This window comes from Pomacea canaliculata, linkage group LG1 (assembly GCF_003073045.1).
Source record: "Pomacea canaliculata isolate SZHN2017 linkage group LG1, ASM307304v1, whole genome shotgun sequence".
In the NCBI taxonomy this organism is placed as follows: domain Eukaryota; kingdom Metazoa; phylum Mollusca; class Gastropoda; order Architaenioglossa; family Ampullariidae; genus Pomacea; species Pomacea canaliculata.
Genome location: NC_037590.1, coordinates 39,545,356 through 39,567,099, shown reverse-complemented (window position 1 = coordinate 39,567,099; position 21,744 = coordinate 39,545,356). Strand labels below are relative to the sequence as shown.

The following is a 21,744-nucleotide window of genomic DNA, read 5'->3' as shown; positions in this document are numbered from 1 at the left end:
TTTTATTTTTTTTTGGATATTCCTGATTCGCTTGTGTGTGAGAGAGAGAAAGAGAGAGAAGTTATGTTTTGAATAATGGGGAATGAATTTGTAAGACGCATTGGTGCCCATTGATAAGCTCGTGCTCGTCACTGCCTCGAGTCCGCCTTTGTTGGTGTTGGAATAAGGTGCTCGATAAATAAGCATTTACTATGGTTATTATTCCACGAGTGCAATGAGTTATCGAGAACACACATCGCGAGCGGAAGGAGTGACGGAGCAAGACTGCACTCGCTACCCGCCGTACACCGCGCGGCACACGGAGCCACAAGGTGCGCGCGCATGGTGCGGTCCACGAGCCAACGCCACGCCGAGACCGGAGAGAGAGAGAAAAGGAAGGAGGGAGGGAGGGGAAGCGGTGTGGGGAGGGGAGGAGGGCGAGCAAGGATCGATAACCATCATGCAGTGAAGGGGAGACCACGCACGAAAGGGCTGATAGTCACGGTTTGACTGTGTTGTTCTTCTCGTCTGCTCTTCAAGTGCTGGGAACAAGCCACCGGTGACACTCCAACTGCCGCTCACAGTTGCTGTACAGCGATGTTTACCCCGTGAGTACCAGGGAACCTGGGTGGCTGACCAACGGAGGGGAGGGCCACCGGCAGACACGAGCGGACGCGACCGTCGCACACCTTTGTCAACCGGAGAGGTGTTTCCAGGTGTGCCTGTACCTGCTCGCTCTTCGTTCATAGACCATTCACGTTTAGTTTTGTGACAAACGTAGTGAGGCTCGTTCATTGTGGAATGTTGTCACACGCAGCCAAGCGTTTGTTGTCACCGTGTTAACTGGAGCGAGACACGCACGCGCGTGACGTGTTAGACACGGTGTGGTGGTCATGGCAGGAGACTCGCACGTGCTCAACTCGCAAAAGCACGCGCATACGATCCTAATCTCTCGCCATTAGCGGTCACGCAGAAAGACACGTGACCTTTTACCTGTCTGCACCTGCATCGGCCAGAAGACATCCTGCACACCTGGATTTTCACCTTTGTCTGTCGTGTGCCAGGGTCAGCACGGGCAGGTGCCCGCCTCGCTCTGTTGGTGCGCTGTTGGATGTTTAGCATCGTGGTCGGTGTTGTTGTGGGAGACAGTCATGCATCAGTGGTTCTAAATGAATCCTGATGGCAGCACCGGAAACCTTTCACCTGGCTTACAGGATAATGGAGACAGGATGTGTTGGTGTTTGACAGTGTACCTGATGTCCCCTCCCTCCCCGGTGTTCCGATAGATCCATCGGTTCCTTTGCGATGCTTTACTACACGAGGACAACAAATTAGCAGAAACATCCGCCATCGCATTCATTATCTATTCTTCCTTCGTTACTTCTTTCCAAAATTGAAGGCGCTCCTGTGAGACAAAATGTTAAATAAATAAAATAATGTGTGTTGATATGATTGTGTCGAGCGCTGGCAGTTGCCACCAAGTGTGAAGTGTTACCAAAGCCAACTTTGACCCCTCCCTCGTCCCTCCCAGAAGTGGTGTGACATCTCTGTGTTGTGGATGCCAGACTCAAGTCAACAGTCAAGTGTATGTGCGGGTGCCTTTGACCTGACCTGACCTGACCCGACCTGACCTAGTGGATCTAGAGGTGATAACACGTGGAGAAAAATGTTAAAAATTTTGAAATCGTACTGCAACAGGTCTTCTGTCCCTGCTTACAGGGTTCAGGAGTCCGATGGCAGTTTCTTTGAGAACTACACGGCGTTGGCATGGAGACAGGAGAACAAGCGGCTTCGTGCGGCCAGCGAGGTAAGGGTTGTTTTCTTCTTTTGTGTACCTCCCTTCCAATTTTTTCACATTTACGTTTTTCTCTCACTTTCTGTTTTTTGTTTTTGTTTTGTTTTTTTGTTTGTTTATTTTTTTGTCTTCTTTTCACTGTTATTGTTTAAATTGTTTTCTTGTTTAGTTTTTTTTATAGATGGCTGATTTGTTTCATCTTTTTTTAAATTTGTCTGTCCGTTCCTTTATTTCAACCGGTCTGTCAGTCTCAGTGATTGTGATAATATTTGTTCTGATATTTCTGCTGCTGGTGGTGGTGATGATGATGATAGGAGTGGTGACCATGATCTTACTTATTATCATTACTGTGTTGATGCTGTCGTAACCAAGACAGGGCTGACTGGTCGGCCTTGTCATCTACCGTGTCTATCCATGCGCTTATCACTAGATAACTAGCAGAATAAATGATCCGACATCACTGGGGCAAGTGTAACGATCACCACACCTGTAGACCGGCAGTCTCATGAAATAACATTTCAACAAATAGTTACCTGTCTTGCCCACAACCAACATTTCGCAGGTGACACTATGTTAGGAGGATTTCAAGCAGCAGTGCGCACAGTGCATGCAGGCAACTAACTCACAGACTCGTCTGTCACAAAAGACTCTGTCCGAACTTCTTCACGACTGTTAAAGCAAATGTAACCAAACCAATCAAATGTCCCCATTTGGCTTCATCGTGGCTTTTTGTTTCCTTCGCCAAAAGATCATTTAACCGTTTTTATCTCACCAGATGCCCTGGTGCAAGTAGTTTATGATGATGCTCTCCCCTCCACATCACTTTACGAGTCTCCCGTGCATCGTGTCACCCTAGGAAACTGCTTCCGGCGACCTTATGACTATGTAGGAAGGCATTACATGCGAATCTGAGCGAAATATGAAATTAAGCAAAAAGCTGGCAGGTTGGGGATCTGGGTGAATAAATCTCCTCTTCTGAAAGAAATCCCTTTCTTTATAAACTCATTTTGCGTCAGGGTTGACCTTTAAGGACAAAGACGCCATTGCATCTGTGTACCATCTTCGGATTAGGATCTGAGGATCTCAGGATCTTAATATCCTACGTGCTGCTAAACATTAGGGAACAAGAACAGCCGTAATCTTCAAGGAGGGGACAAACATAAATCGAAGGAACCGAGACACAAAGCTCGGCAGAAGCAAGAAAAGAAGGGCTTGGCACGGGAGTCACGCGCTGGAGACCGGAAGCGCTGTCCTCGAGCGACCTGACCACGGCGCATGCGCATAGAGGTGTGGAGGGAGGGAGGGCACAGCGAGTCAGTGGAGGTGTTGCACGTTACTTCCTGTACGGCGTCAGATGTGTGCGCGGCCTGGTGTGGTTGAGGTTGTGGTTGCAGTCGATGCGCGCGACAGTCCGTCGTGTGACCGCGTGCTGCGCGCGCCCCTTTAAGTGCGGGGCGAGTAGACCGGGTGTCGGTACCTCCCCGGGTGCCAGTGGGGTACACAGGCATTCAGTCCGTTTCCAATTTTAAAAAAAAAGGCGTTAATATGTTTCTTGTTCCGGAAATTCTCCTACAACAGCATCATTCACTGCAGTTCTGGTTGTGCATGTAACATGCGTTCGGGCGCGCGCGTGCGTGCATGTGTGTGTGTGTGTGCAGGTTTGCCGCTACCATCGTGACAAACATGGATGAGCCAGAAATAGAAAATATTGACAACCAGAATTAATTCTTTAAAACCTACAAACTTCGTTAAAATGCCAATTTAAGACGAGCCAGAGAGCGCACGCGAGAAAATAGAGAAAAACAACTTCACCGAAATTGTTGATATTTTACTCTACATATTTAGTTGTTTATATTTTCATGGCTGTTTGCTTTCTTTTGATGACAATTCAAGCAATTTTCTAGTAACAGTTGGTAGAAATTCTGGACATAAAAGTGTAGTTGCATCTTCGACCGTTTTTTTTCCCCCTATCACTAGTGCATCATTTCAGAACAAATATATACTAACAATCACAGTGTTGAAGTGTAAAAGTATTTTACAGAGGACATGGTTCTACAAGTAAAAATGCTGAGGAAAAACTACAATTAAAAGTTTTTGTCAGTTAAAGGAATGAAAAGGACGTTGTGGCAATAAGTGCACATTGATCCAAAAATGAAAACAATTTTGGTGTTCAAAAATTACCCAGTTTCATTTTCTTGTGAGTGAAGAAAATTGATCCGAGAAACATTGTTGAAAATTTCCTCGACCAAACTACAGGTTGTTAATCATTTTTTTTTTTTTTTTTTTTTGGGGTCGTGTAATTCATGAAAAAAATTGCATGCACAGTTGTTAACATTTCTTGGCCGTGTGTTGCTTTATGGGAAGACCGCGGTGAAAAGAATTAATACCTAAATGCAGCTTTAATACAAACCTGCAAAGATGAAAAGTGAGGGAAAGATAGAAGGGTGAGCTAGAGAATGCCAGAGGGAGGAAGATGTTTTGTAATTTTTCCTGGCAGAGTTTTTTCAGAATACACTGTGCAGAAGTGAGGCTGGAAATGATCCTTGGGGGGAATGGTCAGAGGCATCAATGCACTGACCTTTAGATGAAATGTAATGTGATAGACTACAGCACCCCCCGCTAGTCTGGGGTGGCTGTCTTGCCCTCATACTGCCTTAGTTGCTGGCTCGGCGTAAAATACCAGTCGTTCCCCCACCCACACACACACAAACACACACACACACACAAACACAAACACACACACACACACACACACACACACACAAACACAACCTCACTCACACACAAACACACACACACACACAAACACAAACACACACAAACACACACGCAAACACACACACACACACACCCTGTCTAGGCGACATCTTGCAAAAATTCTCCGATTATAAAATATTTCAACTCATCATTTTGTTGTTGTGCGCTTTCGTTTTTGTTATGGAAGTTTTGGGGTTAGTGTGGGGTTGTTCGTTGTTTTATCATTTTATGCAAACTAAAAGGATTAAATTTCCGTTAGGATTGTTTGTAACAGACAAAATTGCTGATATCAAACTGAGATATTTTTGAGCTGACAATAGCTGATGGATATGTGTCCTCTGATTTGTATTAATCCATCGCTGGGTTGTTTTGTTTATTATCGGGCTGTCATAAAGTCTGCATGTGGTGTGAAATGCTAAAATATACACTTTTCACAATCATGTTCCTTTGATGAAATATCCCTCTCTTTCTTGAGAGATGAGTCATTATTGTTTGAAAATATTTTATTTCCCAGAGGTCTCTCTCCAAGTTCTCCAAGACTGGTTTACAGCATTATTCGCGACTAACCTGAGTTGGTATTGAAATTAAATTTGCCAGCAAGTTAACAGAGCACAGTTCTGCTCTAAGATTGTTATAATAATTTGTAGGCGATTCCATACAATATTATATTAATATTCTACACAATATTCTACACAGTATAGGTACACGTGTCTTCATTAAAATTCTACATACGGATGTCACTTGAGACATCATAACCTTCGCTCAGGTTTTTGGTAATCAGTATATTTTTAATTTAAAATTTTACTAATTTAAAATTTATCCTCGCCTGTGTTATCTTTCATCAATACCATCTTGAGTTCCGTTCTTCCAATGCTAGGTAGTCCTTTCTTTCACCACCATATTGTTGTGTCTGTAGTTTATTTTAATCCTTCGCTAAATTGTTTTGCGTGATTGCTGTTCTTCCTTTTTCTTTCTTTCCTCTGTTTTATGTTTGTTCAAATTAAAGTTTGGCTGGCGACTCCTTTGGACAGTCGCGATCAGCTTTCTGATCATGATGCTCCAGAAGCAGATTAGCTATTTGTTTTTATTTTGATGAGGCAGGAGGATCAGCGATAAGCTACATCCTCCCACGTGGTTGGAAGCTTCCATCAGGGGCCAAGGAACACCATTACTGGACTTGTATTGAAGTCCTGGCAGGACAAGCCAACCTGTGCCTTCTAAGGTCTGATTTGTCAGAGTTTGAGGCCAGAAACCTTCACCATGCTCCTGTCAATCTCTAGCGATTGGTTGTGAGTGCATTATTGATGGGCGAAACCTTTCACAGAGGTGAATGATTCAATTTAACGGGTCTTGGGGGAAACATGGTGAAGAAGCAAATTTTTGTACTTGTTAGTTTTTTAACAGTGCACTAGATTTTTTTTTCTTGCACACTCCCAATTTAAAAAAGCGCGTTCTGTTAGGTGGACATACATTTTTTCTTTAACTATACAATGACAACGATGTAAATCTACAGTTACCGACTGTTCACTGATTCTTTTTATTATGTCATTAGAACAATGTGCACTTACGAAGAAGACACAGACACATGTCAAAACTTGTTCTGTGTTGGAAATTATCTCTCTTTCCTTCTTTCATTGTTTGTCCGAAGCTTTGCGACTTCAAAGATTTTGTTTTCCATTTATGAGGACTCGGAAAAGGACTCCTCACAGAGGGATGAGGTCATTTCCGGCGCACCCGTGGGTGACCATGGAATCCATGCAATGCGCGGAATGCCGAGGGATCTGCGTTTGTTGAATACCAAAATCCCTCCGTGTGCTAAGCAGGACTGACATGCATGAACAGTGCCGGCCACATACTGATAATCAAGTTGCGGCCAGTCGCTATCCCTCCTCAAATAATAGCAGCATAGGGACTGGGGAACATCGCCACAGGATCACCACAAAGAACAGCTTTTAGCGGCAGCTTCTGCTGTGGGAGGAGTGTGAAGGAGGGAGACACTTGCAATAAAGCTGAATGTGTTGAGTTTGGGTGGGAGTGAAGGAGGGAGTGAAGGTGGGAGTGAAGGAGGGAGTGAATGAGGGAGTATGGGTGGGAGTGAAGGAGGGAGTTTGGGTGGGAGTGAAGAAGGGAGTGAAGGTGGGAGTGAAGGAGGGAGTGAATGAGGGAGTATGGGTGGGAGTGAAGGAGGGAGTTTGGGTGGGAGTGAAGGAGGGAGTCTGGGTGGGAGTGAAGAAGGGAGTTAAGGTAGGAGTGAGGGAGGGAGTTTGGTTTCTCTATATTCATGCCTAAAGAGTGATTCATCCGCTTTAAAAGATATGAAGATCAAATGCAGCCGTTATTTTTTTTTCATATAAATAAACAAACGAACTAACGCCCGCATGATTCTATTTATGAACTTTACAGGAATGTTCTCACTTAAATAGGAAAAAACTTAACTCTGCAATGCGGAGGATGTGGTGAAACCAACTAAACAACAAACCATCCAAAGAAGGAGGAGGAGTATTTTTGTCTCCACCAGACTGTTTCTGTACTTTTCTGTAATTTGAAACCTTAGCCGACGCTAACGATAATGTTGATTGGTTTGGGGAGAGGCTCCCTCTGGTGGCCTGTACTTTAACTGAACTGCCATGGAGCAGACTTAGGAGTTTAACTGGAATCTTCTTGGCTACGTGGATAAAAGCTAAACTCTGAAATGAAAAGTATTGAGAAGAAGCTGAATAGTGTTGGGTAAAGGAAAACCTGTAGAGACCATGTCCATGTAAAGAAACATCAAATTTAAGATTCTCTTACATGGTTAGGGCTGGACGAAACACAAAGAGTTATTTTCGTTCATCCTCATTTGACGATCAAACGGGGCATAGGAGGAGAAAATGTTTCAAAGAAAGTAAAACAAGGCTACAAAGTTCTAAAAGAAAAGGTTATTCGGACACAAAATTGCCAAGATTGCATGATAAGATAGAAGGTAATTTCACAACTTTTTCCCCCGAAAACTCTGAACATATAAAGGCTTTATTTGTTTTATTTTGCTGGTTCTTCGTATTTCTGAGAGGAGAGAGGACTCTGAAAACAAGTCTTTGAAAAACGTTTTTGAACCAAGGGAATGTTTTGTGGATGCTACGTATGTGACTTAAAATAACGACAACAGCAAAATAAAAATAGTCTTAATAAAGTAAACAACAACACAAGAATATCGCTCAGTAAGCACGTGACCTATAAGTTCATGAGAGAGAGGGGAGGAGAGAAAGAGAGAGACGATGTTCATATTTCTTGTATTTCTTGTATTTCTTGTAAAGTTGAATCCTAGTCATTGGACAGCAGGCAGGTACCTAGGGTAGGTTACTTCTACATCACACAAAGATTGTGATTCTTCCTCCTTTGCTAGAGAACATTGGCAAAGAGCAGACCATCCATCATCCTATTTAAGTGTTTAGTCGCGTGCCACAGAACCATTGACTGTAGCAGTGAATGAAGTGAGGCGTTTGGAAACTGAGAGGGGAGATAAGTGAGTGACGCAAGTAGAACAGAGTTACTTCACAGCTTTTGTCTACAGACTGGCTTCAGTTGGATGTTTAGTGTCAAGGCCATTCCTAACTGAACCAAGTTGACAGTCACAGAAAGTCAAGAACATTGACGATGCTGAGCTAAATCCGATACACTGGGACTTGGGGACACCTCCTAGGTCTGACACTTTAGTGCTTTGACCTTTTAAAAATAGCCTTAAAGGTCAACACGAACGCTCAGCGAAAATCTCTGGAAATAGAGCATAAAGTATCACAAAAACACATTCCTGTGGCATTTTATGGCAAAGAGGCACGAGAAATTTTATATTAATATTTATTTCTTAAGCACACCTGGATTTGTTGACAAAACAGGAAGTGACAAAAGTGAAGTATTTCTAAAAATAGCGTTGGTGCATAATCTGAATTGGAAGACGTAGGACGCAGTCCTTGGTGAAAGGAAACATCGGGACACAATGTGCTGTTTGCTGAATGTTCTCTTTGACACTCAAATGGAGTTTGTTGTCAGTAAATCCTGAAGATGTCAACAAACGACAGTGGATTAACTTTGTTCAGACATCTTTACATCCGTGCCCAGCAAACTTCTTAACATCGTGACACAATCTGTGGTTCTTTGTTTTTCGTTTTCTCTATTTTGTACTTGTTTTATTTTTAGATATTATTTCCTTCTCCCAGATATCTTGCTTCTAACTATTTCGTTAGTTATAATTTATAGCTTTTGAAAAAAAAACAAGCAGATCGAGATAATGTTTATGAGAACAAAGTAGGCATCTTCAAGGACTAATCCGATACATTTCTTCTCTTTGTCATCGTCTTCCTAGTATTCTACCGATTCCCCCCTTCCTTGCATCACCTAGCCTGTCGTCCTCTCTACAAAAACTTCTGCCTGTCTATCTGGTAATCATCGATTTCTCGTCATCAGAGCGGGAAAATTAAGCACCACACAAGCTCATCCTTCTTGGAGCAAACTCATGAAGATTGATGGCGCCTTCGAGCTCATTATTGCAAACGATGATGAGGGGCTTGATAAGGACCGGCCAGTTTGTTTTTTGAGACATCCAGAAAGATCCAACCCCTTGTGATCAGAAAGGTCAGTTCTGATTGGAAAGGTCACAAAAGTGGGACAAATGAATGAAGAGTTTTCTTATGTCCATGTTTGGGATGGTGGTTGGTCTGCAGTTGGGAGGCTGACTGATATATTTCGATTTTGTTTTCACTCGATGGAACCTATGTATCATTGCCAGGTCCCAGTACCGAGCTGCCTCCTTAGCTCAGTCTAATTGCTCTTGATCCGTGTTCACCTTTTTCTATGCAATACATCGACTTCATCGACCCTCAGTCCTCTCCTTCTCTGATGTAATCAACTTCGTGGACCTCTGTGATGGCATCGGAATATAGAATAACACTTGTAAGCATACATCCATGCGTGTTAGCATCTCTCACCCTTTACTTCAGACAGTACTGAGTAAATACCACCTTGTGTCCTCCTGCTTCTCGGCTTTCAACTGTCAGCCATCATTAAACCTCACAACAGTCGCTTGTAGGCTCGTCTCATCTCCTAAAGGTTAAAGCTAAAGAAAGGTTGGGTGTGAAATCAGATCTGTCGGTCGGTCGGTCGGTCGGTCGGTCGTTCGGTCGGTCCTTTTTTCTGTTCTTTTGTACGTCTATTCGTATTATACGCGTTCTCTCTTTCATTCATCCATTCTTCCAAATTCGAGGACATCCCTTTTCATTTTGTTATCCTGGTGTTGGGATTAAAGATACTTGCGGATTTTTTTTTCATCTTTCTTTCCAGTTTCTAGCCACTGTAACTCATCAGCGGTAGACTTAGCCTCTTGGCTGCTGATGCAGGTGCGTGGACGTGCGTCTGAGTGCTGTTGCCATGGCAGCCAATGCACGCACAACGGCAAGTTCACCCAGTGGCCTCATCAGTGGGATGACAATCTAGTCGTGAGGAAGGCTTTACTTCATCAGTGCTCTGGCTTTTTCACTAATGCCTTCACGACATCTCAACATTATTCTCGCCATATATCATATTACACAGGCTGCCGGCGATCGATGTAATAATATCGCAAGTAGTTCACAGCTGATTGGCTACCTTTAAAAAAATCAGACATGCACCACAAAAATTTTATTTTATCGTACTGACTGCTTCTTGATATGATCTGCATACAAATACCATAAATCGACTTTATGACATATGAACTACTAAACAAAATCAAATATTAAATTATATTAATTAGTTGTATTGTTATTGGAGTAGAACCTTGAACACAATAATAATGATTGTTGTTGTAAGGTTATAAAAGATTATAAATGCGTGATTATATCAGTATGTCACAATACTCATCCTTAGCGCACACACATATATATATAGTCCTTATTGTATTAAAATCGTATTAAAACACAGGCAGGTTAAAAGTGACCAACTCCTACTCCTCCATGTGTAAAAATGCTGTGACAATAAGACAAAGTATTACCAGTATCTAGAGGCCTTTAGACATCTTTGTCAGACATATTTTTTCTTGTCTCCAGCAGCAAGAGTCAAAGGGCTCCGAAAATTTCGTGTAATTAAAAACACTAGAAAGCAATTCTTCTCTTGGATGCCAACTAAGAACTATCTTACCGGTATCGGCAGCAAGTTATGCATCAATTCATCTGCACAGAAACTTGTAAACAAAAACCACAACAAGAAAATTCCATTCCGGTCAGACGCGTGTTTCCGAGAAAACCGTAAAAATCTCACGTGCGCCAGGAAGTGCGGAGTTCTCGGTCCTTACCTGACCTTTGATCTTTCCCTTTATTAAAATTTAAGTTAGTAATCACTGCAGTGTCAAGGAATTTATGTGATGTAGGTGCAGTTCAATGGGTCATGCTGTGTCAGAGGGTATGAGTTGATGTCTTCAAGTAAATGTCAGTCGTCTCCGTGTCTCCATTTCTGATGACAGAAATCAATGCATCAGTAGCGGCTGGGTTTGAGAGAGAAAGAGAAAAAAAACTGAATAAAAAGAACGAAAAGGAAGAGTGAGCTATGCAGTGAAGAAAAAAATGAAAACAATGTATGTCATATGACTCATGAATTTCGAGAAATGTATGTTTGTGGTAAATTCTTTACATCGTGAGAGCAGGAGGTAGCTCGGTGTGATTCCATCAGTAGATGATGGGTGGTGAGGGTTTTGGTGATGTTTCATGAACTCAGAATATCAGTGATAACTGCGAGGAGATCCCTAGTTTCAAAAGGAATTTTTCAGGAGCTTGTTCCATTAGCAGAAAGGGAGTACTTGCCTTCAACTTTTAGTTGTGGTGATAAAAGAAGGTTAGAGGGGAAAAAAAACATGAATTTCCTAGTCCCTAGGGACCGTGAGGATTTTAGCCTCTGGCATTTAAACAGATAGAAACCTGGAACTGGAAAAACCACATCACTCAAAACTAATTGTACGAAGTGTCGAATGTCCAACACGGCGTTAAGCCTTTTTTCCGAATAAAATCAAAATCTTTTATCTTTGTGATTTATGGAAAACCCTGATAATAATACCCAGCAATATCTTTTTTGGGAAAAGTTGGTTCAAAAGTACTCATGCTGCAACTGAAGTACCGACAACTGGCCTTAGAAGTGATTTGTTCATCATATTTAACATGTTTTAGTCACCGGAACTATTTGTGTGAATGAAAGTTGTCGTAGGCTTGTAATTCGAGAATGGAAAGGGAATGTTAACTCCGAGTGTGGGAAATAGTAAAACAGTTTATTAATTATTACAAAAATAAAGTTCTTCGCCGTTTTAGACTTCTGGAACTTCAATAGAAGGCCAAAGATATAAAACACAATTTTTTTTCAAATTTTCTAAGATCATTACCTTCTGCTCTCTGTAAACAGTTTACAGACTTACAACTCAACCTGAAGGTCTAACATTCATATTGAAATCTGTCATGATACGGACCAGCCAACACCTTTTTGGTTTGATATTGAATCAGTGTTAAGCCCATCACCATCATGTTTTGTCAAATTTCAGTTTAAATTGAAAATTCTTTTCCTTGTCTTTCTCTCCCATGAGCAAGTTCCTTTTTTTCCGTTCTATCTTTCACGTTGATCGTCAGTTTTAGCAGCTTTCTCTTCTTCTTCTTCTTTCACTTGTTATACTTCTACTTTTTCTTCGTCTGTTCTTCGTCTATTCTTCTTTTATTACTTCTTCTACTTCTTTTACTATGACTTTGTCTTTTACTTCTTCTACTTTATTTGTGTACTTCTCTTCTTATTCTTATATTCTTTTACTTCTTCTGTTCGACGTTTTCGACTTTCTTACTGCTACTATTCCTACTGCTGCATTCAAACCTTTCCTAACTTCGCCTCTCTGTACATTTTCTCCCTTTGATCAGTGCACTGAATACATAAAGAGAGTTTGCGAAGTACAGTCCTGAGAGCAGTGAGGTTCCAAATCGTAAACTGTCTGATCGTCTGCAATACCCAGTCAAGTGTCCTGGAACCGGACAATGGCCTGACTGTGGAAACATTATGATCAGACTTCCATTGTCAACAAAGCCATGACACGCCATTGGGCGAGTTGCTCCATGTTGTTGACCTTTGCACTTACATTCCCCCGGCGCTGTCGGTGTACCACAATGACCACAGTCTTCAACTTAACTATTTTCTCCACAGAAAAACAGGTCATCAACAGAACTGTCAACTATTTTTCTCGCAGAAGAACAGGTCATCAACAAAATTGTTGTTGTCTGGTCCTGCTGTGCTGACCTGAACATACAGGCTTGGTGGAGAGAGTAGCAAATGGAGTTAATAATTCAATGACAACCATTAGTATAATAGCTGACCTTCTTCACATGAAAATAATCTCTTATTTGTTTACTAGGCAAGTTATCTTAGTTTTTTTCTGTGCGATTCATTGCTGACATTTTGCAGAGGTGTTTGAAACAGATTCCTTCACTGCGTCTTAAAGAATGTAAAATTTATATGATTCAGTGGGAAATAATTTCACTTTTCTCATTTGTTCAATTTTACGCCTCAAAAAAAAAAAAAATTCCATTGACAAATAAATTAAGAGTAAATAGTTCCGTCACTAATATTTTGGAATCAAACTTTCTATTTCCCTGAGATATTTAATAGATTCTGAGTACATCTTCCGACAGCATACAAGCTTGTATTCAATGATCTCACCTTCCATTAGAATGACATATAAAGCTCATATTTAGGTATTTCATCTTCCATTACAATTACATGAATTTTCCCATATCCTCCTGTGGTGTAATAGTCCCGAGAGTTGTAATCCATTCAGCGCCATTTTGCGACCGTTTGAAGTCAGCAAGAAATATAAATCACTCGAGGGAAAATCTATTATTCAAGGTTATAAAGTATAAAGAAGTTATTGAAAGGCCAGGGCATTATGACATTTTAGAAATTCTAATGGCGAACATGATTTGATAACAGTTGACACCAATACAGCTTGGGGTACCATTAAGTATTACAGTGATATACATTTAAAAGTGAGGAAAATATATTTCTTGCTGCTTTTTGCCACCACATCTCTTTCACTGTGTGTGTTGTTGTTGTTGTTGTTGAATTTTGTTGTATGTTGGTATGTCTGCATGAATTTTGTGCCCGGGTATGTCCACATGTGTATGTGCATGTTAGATAGGGACAGACAAATTAATACACTGTCCATGTCCAACGCTGACGTCACAGTAATGGCGGCTGCACACTATCCTGCAGTAGGGACCACGCCGGGACGATCCCCGCTCGTGTTTCTGTTCAACTCCGCTCCCTCATCTCTCTTGTGCGAGTGTTGTTCTCGGTGCCATCTCTAGCAATTAACTCCACACTTGTGCTTCATTACCAATGTTGGTCTCCTAGTATTCCCTCTTACACAAGACAAACAGTTATTCCCCCTCTGTGTACTAGGCTCGGCTAACACGCCGCTAGGTCCCTGGTGGCGCTGCTTGGCACCTGGATGTTGCAGAGCTCAGGATGGTACACACATGCGATGAGGTTGGCGTTAATTCGTGTTCGATAATAAGCAGAGATGTCCGGGGGGACTGTGTGTGGGGGCAGCTATCACATTTTGCTGATGTGCCTCCTGTTTCCTTCTTGCAGGGAGAAAAGGATGCAGACAAGCCCCCGCCCCTCGAGATCCAGTTCGCCGCCAAGCCCAAGGTCCACAGACTTTCAAAGAAAGAGGTCAGTATGTCATCACGATGCCAACATTTTGTGTCACAGGTACAAGTATTTCATGATGGTGATGGTGATGGCGAACTCATTGCACTTAGAAATGATACTAATTATAACAACAATAATTATGATAGGGACAAATCGAAGAAATCAACCACGACGACATGGAAAAAAAAGGATAGAACGCGTGTAAACTTGGAGGAAGATTATTATTATTATTATTATTATTATTATTATTATTATTATTAACTGACCGAACACAGTACTCCATTATCCAGCAAAAATAATAGTTTTATACAAATTTATGTAAATACATGAGAACTTGTGGACTTCCATGTTTTGTTTTGTTTGTTAAAACGGAACAAGAAAAAGAGATTTTTATAAAGTATGGCAAGGTAGTTACTGCCGTCTGTAGCCATGCTAGAGATATCTCAGGGGAGCTAACTCCAGATAAGGTCGATAACCGGAGTGAACTCCCCCGCTGCCCCTCACAGCATGTCTTGTGGTTTCCTCGCAAAGAACAATGTGGACGTCCCTAGGACCCGCCAGACCTCGTGTTTATTGGGCCCCGGGTTTGTGTCCCTGGGCAGTCTCTCGAGATGTGGAGGCAGTGGGCAGCGCCAGATGGGAGGCAGCCCTGCAAGATAAGACCACATGATGGGGGCCATTGTGCACTGCCTCCACCCTGTGAATATCCACGACTGCTGGTGGTGTTGGCATGCTTCGGCAAAGCTCAAGTAGTTTTCGTGATAACAGAGGACGGTTTGTTTCAGCTGCAGACAGGGGCAGGTGCTGGCTAGAAGACGAATGTAAACAGGGTTATGAAGTGCTATGCAGACACGAACAAGATTTTTTGTCTTTTTCTGTCTATCCGTCTCTGTTATTGATCTATCTGTCTATCTGTCTGTCTGCCCGTCCGTTCATTCGTCTTTTTCATATGTTCATGTGTTTTTCCTTGTGTTTCTCTTTATCATTTGTTTTTTCTTTCATGTTTGGTCCGTATGACCTACCCATCTATATATCATCACTCGCACACACTCCGTGTGTTTGAATAAGCGCATGCACGTGTTTAGGTCTGTTTATATGTTTTTGGCACACTGTGAATATCTACGACAACAAAACAATTTTCGCCATTATTTCTTTTTTTTTTTCAGAAAAATTGATCTCAGTCTGACTGTTACTTCAATTTTACTGATTCTCTTTCTTTGAAATATCACAGTCAGAATATTTTATTTCAATCATAATATCTTATATCACAGTCTGTAATATATTATTTCCAAGTCTGTATCGTCTCATCTGACAGTCTTGTTTGAAACCCCCTGAAAATGTGTCCTCAATTGTAAAAAAAAACTCCAGCTGTCCACGACACATTGGTTCTAACTCTCAAGTCCCACGAGAACATGTCAGACCTTGTTTCTCATGTCTTCCTACCCTCACCACCCCACCCCTAACGCTCATTCTTGTTTACACAGCCCACTCGGTTTTCTTTAAAATACTTGTTATCGCCCCAAGGGCTTTTTTGTTTTCTTTTACTCTCTTTCAAAACTGATTCTTCGAAAAAGAAAGTTTTGCCTGTCAACTAGAGACTCATTCTTTTTTCGGGAAAACGACTGTGAGTGGGCAGGATTGACTGCCAATGTGCTAACATGTTCCAGTTTCTGGCAAACAGAACATGATTGCATGATGATGGAAGCTAATGTCAGCAAACAGCTCGAGCTGTGCATATTAGCAAACACCACACATCCCCTTCCATGGGAACTGGAATCCAAAATCCGCATTAACATCGAGAGATTAGTCACACGATTAAAAGGAAATTATGTTTGTAAACTTGTAAAATAAACACTTAAACCAATGCAATAGAAAATGCGGTTAAACATTTTCCTTCAAGATTTTTAAAACCAAATATTGTTATTTTGGCTCACGGAGCACATTCATGTCAGGTCCTGATGCACATTATAAAAAGAATATCAAGACTGCATTTTGTCCCAGAAACTGGGATGTGCATTCTCTCTTTCTATTTTGCTTTCATTTGTACTTTGGTAAGAGAAAAGTAACAACGACAAACCAAAAGTGATTTTTGTAGGAACGAGAAGAGAGGAAGACAAGTTGACCTGGTCACTGACCTTTCTGTACGCCCGTTGCTCTTCATTCTGTGTCCACAGTTCGAGATGCTGTATATCGAGGTGCTGTACACAGTCAAGCACAAGATTGGAGCCACCAGTGGCAGTCACTCCCCCTATCAGCAGGACCTCTTCCAGTATGCCAAGGAGGCCTTTCGTGTGACCCCAGAGGACCATGCCCGACTTCTGGCCAAAGCCACGGAAGAGAAGGTACTAAGATCGTTCTCATTGTCGCGTAAACAAAAATTTTCACAAATAACAAAATTTATAAAAAGTACCACATTAATTTTTAAAGATAAAGCTTCACAAAACAGTGTTGTTATATACTTCATTGTAAACCTAGGTCATAGAAAGGTATAGTGGGCTATACCTATCAACATAAGATAGTTGTAGGTCACAGTTAGTTTGCCTCGTTGTGTGTCGGTTATAAAAGAACAGGTAGGGAATGATGTGTTGCTTCACAATTCACAAAGCGACTATCACATCATGGTGGGCCAAAAAGACCGTAAAGAAGGTGTGTGACTGGCCCACAGAGACTACAGAAATTCTATACCTGGCTTGTTGTCCACACATGGACAAGCACCAGCGGCAGGTCGTGGCGGCCATGTGAGGTTTGTAGCTCAATAGTCGGGCGTGCTGCCAACCCTTTAGAAATTGTTCAGTGAACCAAACGCAGGAGTGGTCATCAAATAATGGCAGCCATGAAGGCTCTTTAGACAAGCAGACAGTTATGGGATGAATATATGTGAAGTAAGTGCAAATAAACTGTAGATTTTATTGACTTTGAGCGTCTGAATGGGAAACGAACGTCCTGACCGATTCCTTCTCTGTGGCCGAGATGAAAACAAGAAGTAAACCCTTTAAAAAGTCCGAGTTTGTTTCCAGGATTTATTACAATATTTTTAGAAATTAACAAAGTTTTATGAGTGTAAGAATGTACTGCGAATAGTGGACACTTGACTAAAGCAACAAACATTTTTATTACTACAAAGATAAAACAACAAAAAAGGTCTTAGAAGCATAAATTAAAATTTTTGCCTGCCTCGTGATGTACAATGAGTCTTAGACATGTACCTAACGATGCTCGGTGCAAAGTTCTGTTCGTTTCCACCCAATAACAGCTCAGTTTCTGGGATTTGTTGCAGCCTCCCATCGTCGTCCTCAACGTGACGGTTATTGAAGCTGCAGGACTGGAGGCGAAGGATGCCGATGGTAGGTGACTGATTTTGTCCTGTCCCTGTGTTTTCCAGTGTGTTTTCCGAACACAGCTTTTGGTCTGTAAATACCGTTACAACCACTGGCACCGAAGGAAATATCTTCTCAGTGCACCACAAGAAAGATTTAGCGGAGTTGTTAACTGGCCACCTTTCCAGACCAAGGCCAGCTGGCAGATGGTCCAACAAGCCTCGCTTCTAACAAAGGACACGTGACAAACGTCAGCCTGGTCACTGTAGCATACGGGCAAGTTCACGACCTCCCCCTGACCCCCAAGCACCCGCATAACGATTTTGTTTGGCCCCCTCCCCTCCCCTCCTCTACTTCCTATAATCGATTAGTGATGACGTAGGACCGGTGAGAGCACTCCTCGGAATATCTGCGGGTGGAAGGCCGTTTACGGAATGTCACCGTCTGAGTCATTGTGGACGGACTCGTAAGCCTGTTGACGGATTCTAGCCAGATTCATGAGCCTGCTGGCAGATTATGGCTGATTCTTATACCGACAGGAATTCGGAAGCGACTTTTGTGATGCTCCCATCATGCAATATTTGCCGTTCATCTTCTGTGGATCCTTAGCGCGGAAAATGTGGCTGTCGAGCTAACTGACGTCCATTTTGACGAGAGCATTGTGTGGAACAACCATTGGGTAGCCAGCAAACAGCATCGACCCTTGTGTACTAAGCCCTGACGCATTGAGCCGATAACAAAATTGCTGTCGGAATCAACAGACGATGGCTGACCCTTGTGTCCTGTGCTAACACCTTCACACAAGTTTCCGCGAGTGTATCCGTCATGCGCACTTCACAGACAGGGAACAGAAACCCGCCATGAGCAAATGGAACTTGCACTTGTGGAACGCCACACCGTGTTCATGTGACTTCAGTCACACCATTAACTGCTATCAATGCCATCAAAACCCGTGTTTACACGTGGAGGAACTACATGTAGCATGCACAGAGTGAAGACAAGTCTTTGATAGACATATTCTGTGGTTTGTTATACCATTGCACTGTCATCATGACGGACAGTTCAGAGAGCTCAGCAGTTTGCACTCGCCCACACTGTGCTTGTTTTATGCAAACATCAGCCAGAGAACACCAATCCCACCCTCGTGTCCCCACAGTATCGACCTTCTAGGTTCAGTCAGCTACAATAACATTGATACAATAACATTTCTTCCTCCTTCTTTGTTTCCGTGGTGACTGTATACTAGAGAGATTTTATATCTCTGAGATAGACATCCCTTCATTTCGTTCTGACTTGAGGACCGCAAAAAAAGACGAAATGAACATTATCCAAGTCTTAAAGGTCGTGTTTGCTATGAATTGTATGAAATAAAAACCATTCTGAAGACCCTCGTTGGCTCATGACCTAATGACCTAAGCGGCTCATCTGTTTTCGGGGTCGCGGGTTTTAACAGTTGCATGAACCGATATTACAACAATCAGAGCATCGATTGCAAACCATATGGCGTCGCCTTTCAGGTGCAGTAATATTTTTTTTTGCACACTATTGTGGGAAGGATGGTGATCACCTTGGTAACGCTGGACGAGATCTCGTGAGGTTATCGCGGCTGGCTGTTGCCTCCAGTCGATGCGGCAGTCTCCAGGCGGCAGACCCTCGTCTCCTTGCCTTCTGAGTACTTGGCTGATCCTCTTGTGTGGACACCAGGATGGTTTAGCGCTCAACATTTACAATGAGTTGGTATTCCTTCTCCTTCCCTTCCATCCCCCTCCCTCTCTCTTTCTTTCCCTCTCTTTCTTTTCCTCTCTCTCTCTCTTGCTGCATGACCTGAAGCAACACGTGGTTTCTGATGGAGGGACAGGATAATGTCCGGGTCGATTTGCCGATTGTTATCTCCCATCCCGCAATCCAGAAGTTGTCTCTATTCATGGTTTTCTGTCTCGTTATTCGCTGCAAAACATCAGAGGTTGTGCTAGTTAATTATGCCAGGGACTTAACTATTCATTTATTCTTCAATGGGTCGATTGGTTGATATAGGTCTTTACTCTTTTCTCCTCACGCCATCAAACGATCTGGTCTTTGCGGTCTCTCTCAATCCCATAAATCCGGGTTTTCTCTCCTTTCACAAAATTCAAACTAAGATCAATAACAATGGTGTTTTTTCTGGTGCTCTTTTAAGGGAGAAAATTATAGAATAAAATACTATATAAAGTTCTTAGGAGTATACATCTTCATATTTTGTAAATCAATTTCTTTATTATTCAGTATATGTTTTTGTTAGTTTTTTATTGTTTGTTTTGTTGTTTATTTTGAAATGCTGTTGACGACAGTCGACTTTATGCCGCTTCACAGACCTTGCACCACGATTCTCTTCATTTTCTCCATGTTTATTAACAATGGCTGAAGATATTTTAATATATATTTTTTACCTTTAAGACTGAGCATGAATCGATCTTCATCAAAAAAGTCAATAAAGAGGACTAAATTTTTTTCAATCGTATTTTTTTCCTGAAACTTGTTGTTAAGTCAGCCAGCTGGCTGAGACCATAATCAACACTTGTCTTCGCTTTACAAGAGTTGCAATCAAATGAAGTTTTGTGATAAAAGTTGTCGGAGCTTAAGATACACGTACTCATCATTCCAGAGAACGTAGAATATAAACAAAAAAGTAAATAAAAAGACAGAAATATGCCAATACTAGTGAACCTCATTTATTCAGCTTCCATCTTTGCCACTTCTTCAATTGTCAGTAAAGTTTTTTTGTTGTTTTTTTAGTCTTTTTTTTCAATTAACTTTCATTCTAGATATAACCTGCCCACACCTACACTTTTTTTCGAATGTCTCACTGTTGGTAAACCACGCGCACACTGTCAGTTGTAGATTTTTGTAGTTCGACAAGTTCGATGTCTGTTTTGTTATTTTTTGCTTCCCTTCTGTTTATGTGACATTAACACTTCTTTTCATGGAAGTCTAGCAGTGACGATAGTAATGACAATAAAGATTTTGATGGAAAGATGATGTCGATGAGAATAATATTAACAATAACACATGTGCATGTATAAAATTTTTAATAAGTGTAGCAAAAATAGTTAAACCTCTTTTTCCTCTTAGTCCAAGTGCACACACGCACACACGCACATTATCACACAACACGTTGGGACAGAATGAGACAAGAGGAACAGTAGAATATCACGTGATCATGTTGGGGGGAGTGGGTCAAAGGGTACTCGATGACCAGACCTGTTTAATCAGCAGCTCATTTCGAGTTGCACTCACAGACACGGATGATCCGAAATTAGAAACTGGTTCGTTAGGCAATAACTGTTGCCTGGAAACGCGTGTATCTGGATGGACACAACCGAAATCGAAAGAAAACAGATCTTGAAGTGAGAAACATGAGATTGCACCTGTTTAACGAGCTACACTAAAGCTAAGACCTGCATGATAAGGCAGAATACAGTGGTTGTGCCACTCGCACGCCGCCAACAGGTCCTACTGTTTGTAGCAGGGAGACAATTCGCTCTGTCAAGGGAGATAAAAAAGGAGCTAGGTGCCGCCTCTATTGGTTTTCCCTGTTTCTCAATTGCCTACTCACCAGCTAGATGATGACAACCACTAAGCGCTTGATGGATAATGCTTCACGAAAATGTTTCCCGATCTGTCTGACATGGAAGTGTTTAAGAAAATAGTCATGAGGTCATCGACAAAAGAAAAGGGAAAACTAGAGAAAAAAGTCAAAGGAAACCAAGAAAGAAAAGAAAGAAACAGAAACAAAACATCACAAAATTAAAGAAAAATTGAATCAGATTGAAAAAATATCTATAAAAAAACAAAAGGGAAGGAAAAAACAATAAAATAAAATCCAAGAAGAGAAATAAAAAATCAAAAAGAAAACATAAAAATATAAAAGACAAAAATAAAATGAAATGGAATAAAAAATATGAAAGGTTTAGCAATTGCAATCGCTTGTTCGTTAAGACAGAATTCGATTTGATTGTACTAGAGGCGCTAGGGTCGCCATTGGCGTAAGGAAACCTCAAGATTTTTTTCTAAATTGTTGGAAGTAACATCGATTTGCAGTTTGACACTCATTTGTATTTCCCAACCTGGCGTTCGTGACTCACTGCTGTCTTGTGGCCCAGTTTTTATTTGTTGTACTGGTTTTTTCTCTCACGTTAAGACGAGAGTATATTTCGAGGTCCAGGCATCTGTGTTATC

General features: G+C 41.7%; 1 protein-coding gene across 1 annotated transcript in view; it reads left to right on the top strand.

Moving 5' to 3' along the window:
* LOC112561334 (BAI1-associated protein 3-like) overlaps positions 1-21,744 on the top strand; it is a 107,604-nt gene that overhangs the window by 40,208 nt on the left and 45,652 nt on the right. Inside the window, exons 3-6 of the mRNA XM_025233751.1 lie at positions 1,699-1,786; positions 14,150-14,233; positions 16,387-16,554; positions 17,490-17,556. Coding sequence (XP_025089536.1) covers positions 1,699-1,786; positions 14,150-14,233; positions 16,387-16,554; positions 17,490-17,556 — 407 coding nt within the window. The remainder of the gene's footprint in view (positions 1-1,698; positions 1,787-14,149; positions 14,234-16,386; positions 16,555-17,489; positions 17,557-21,744) is intronic.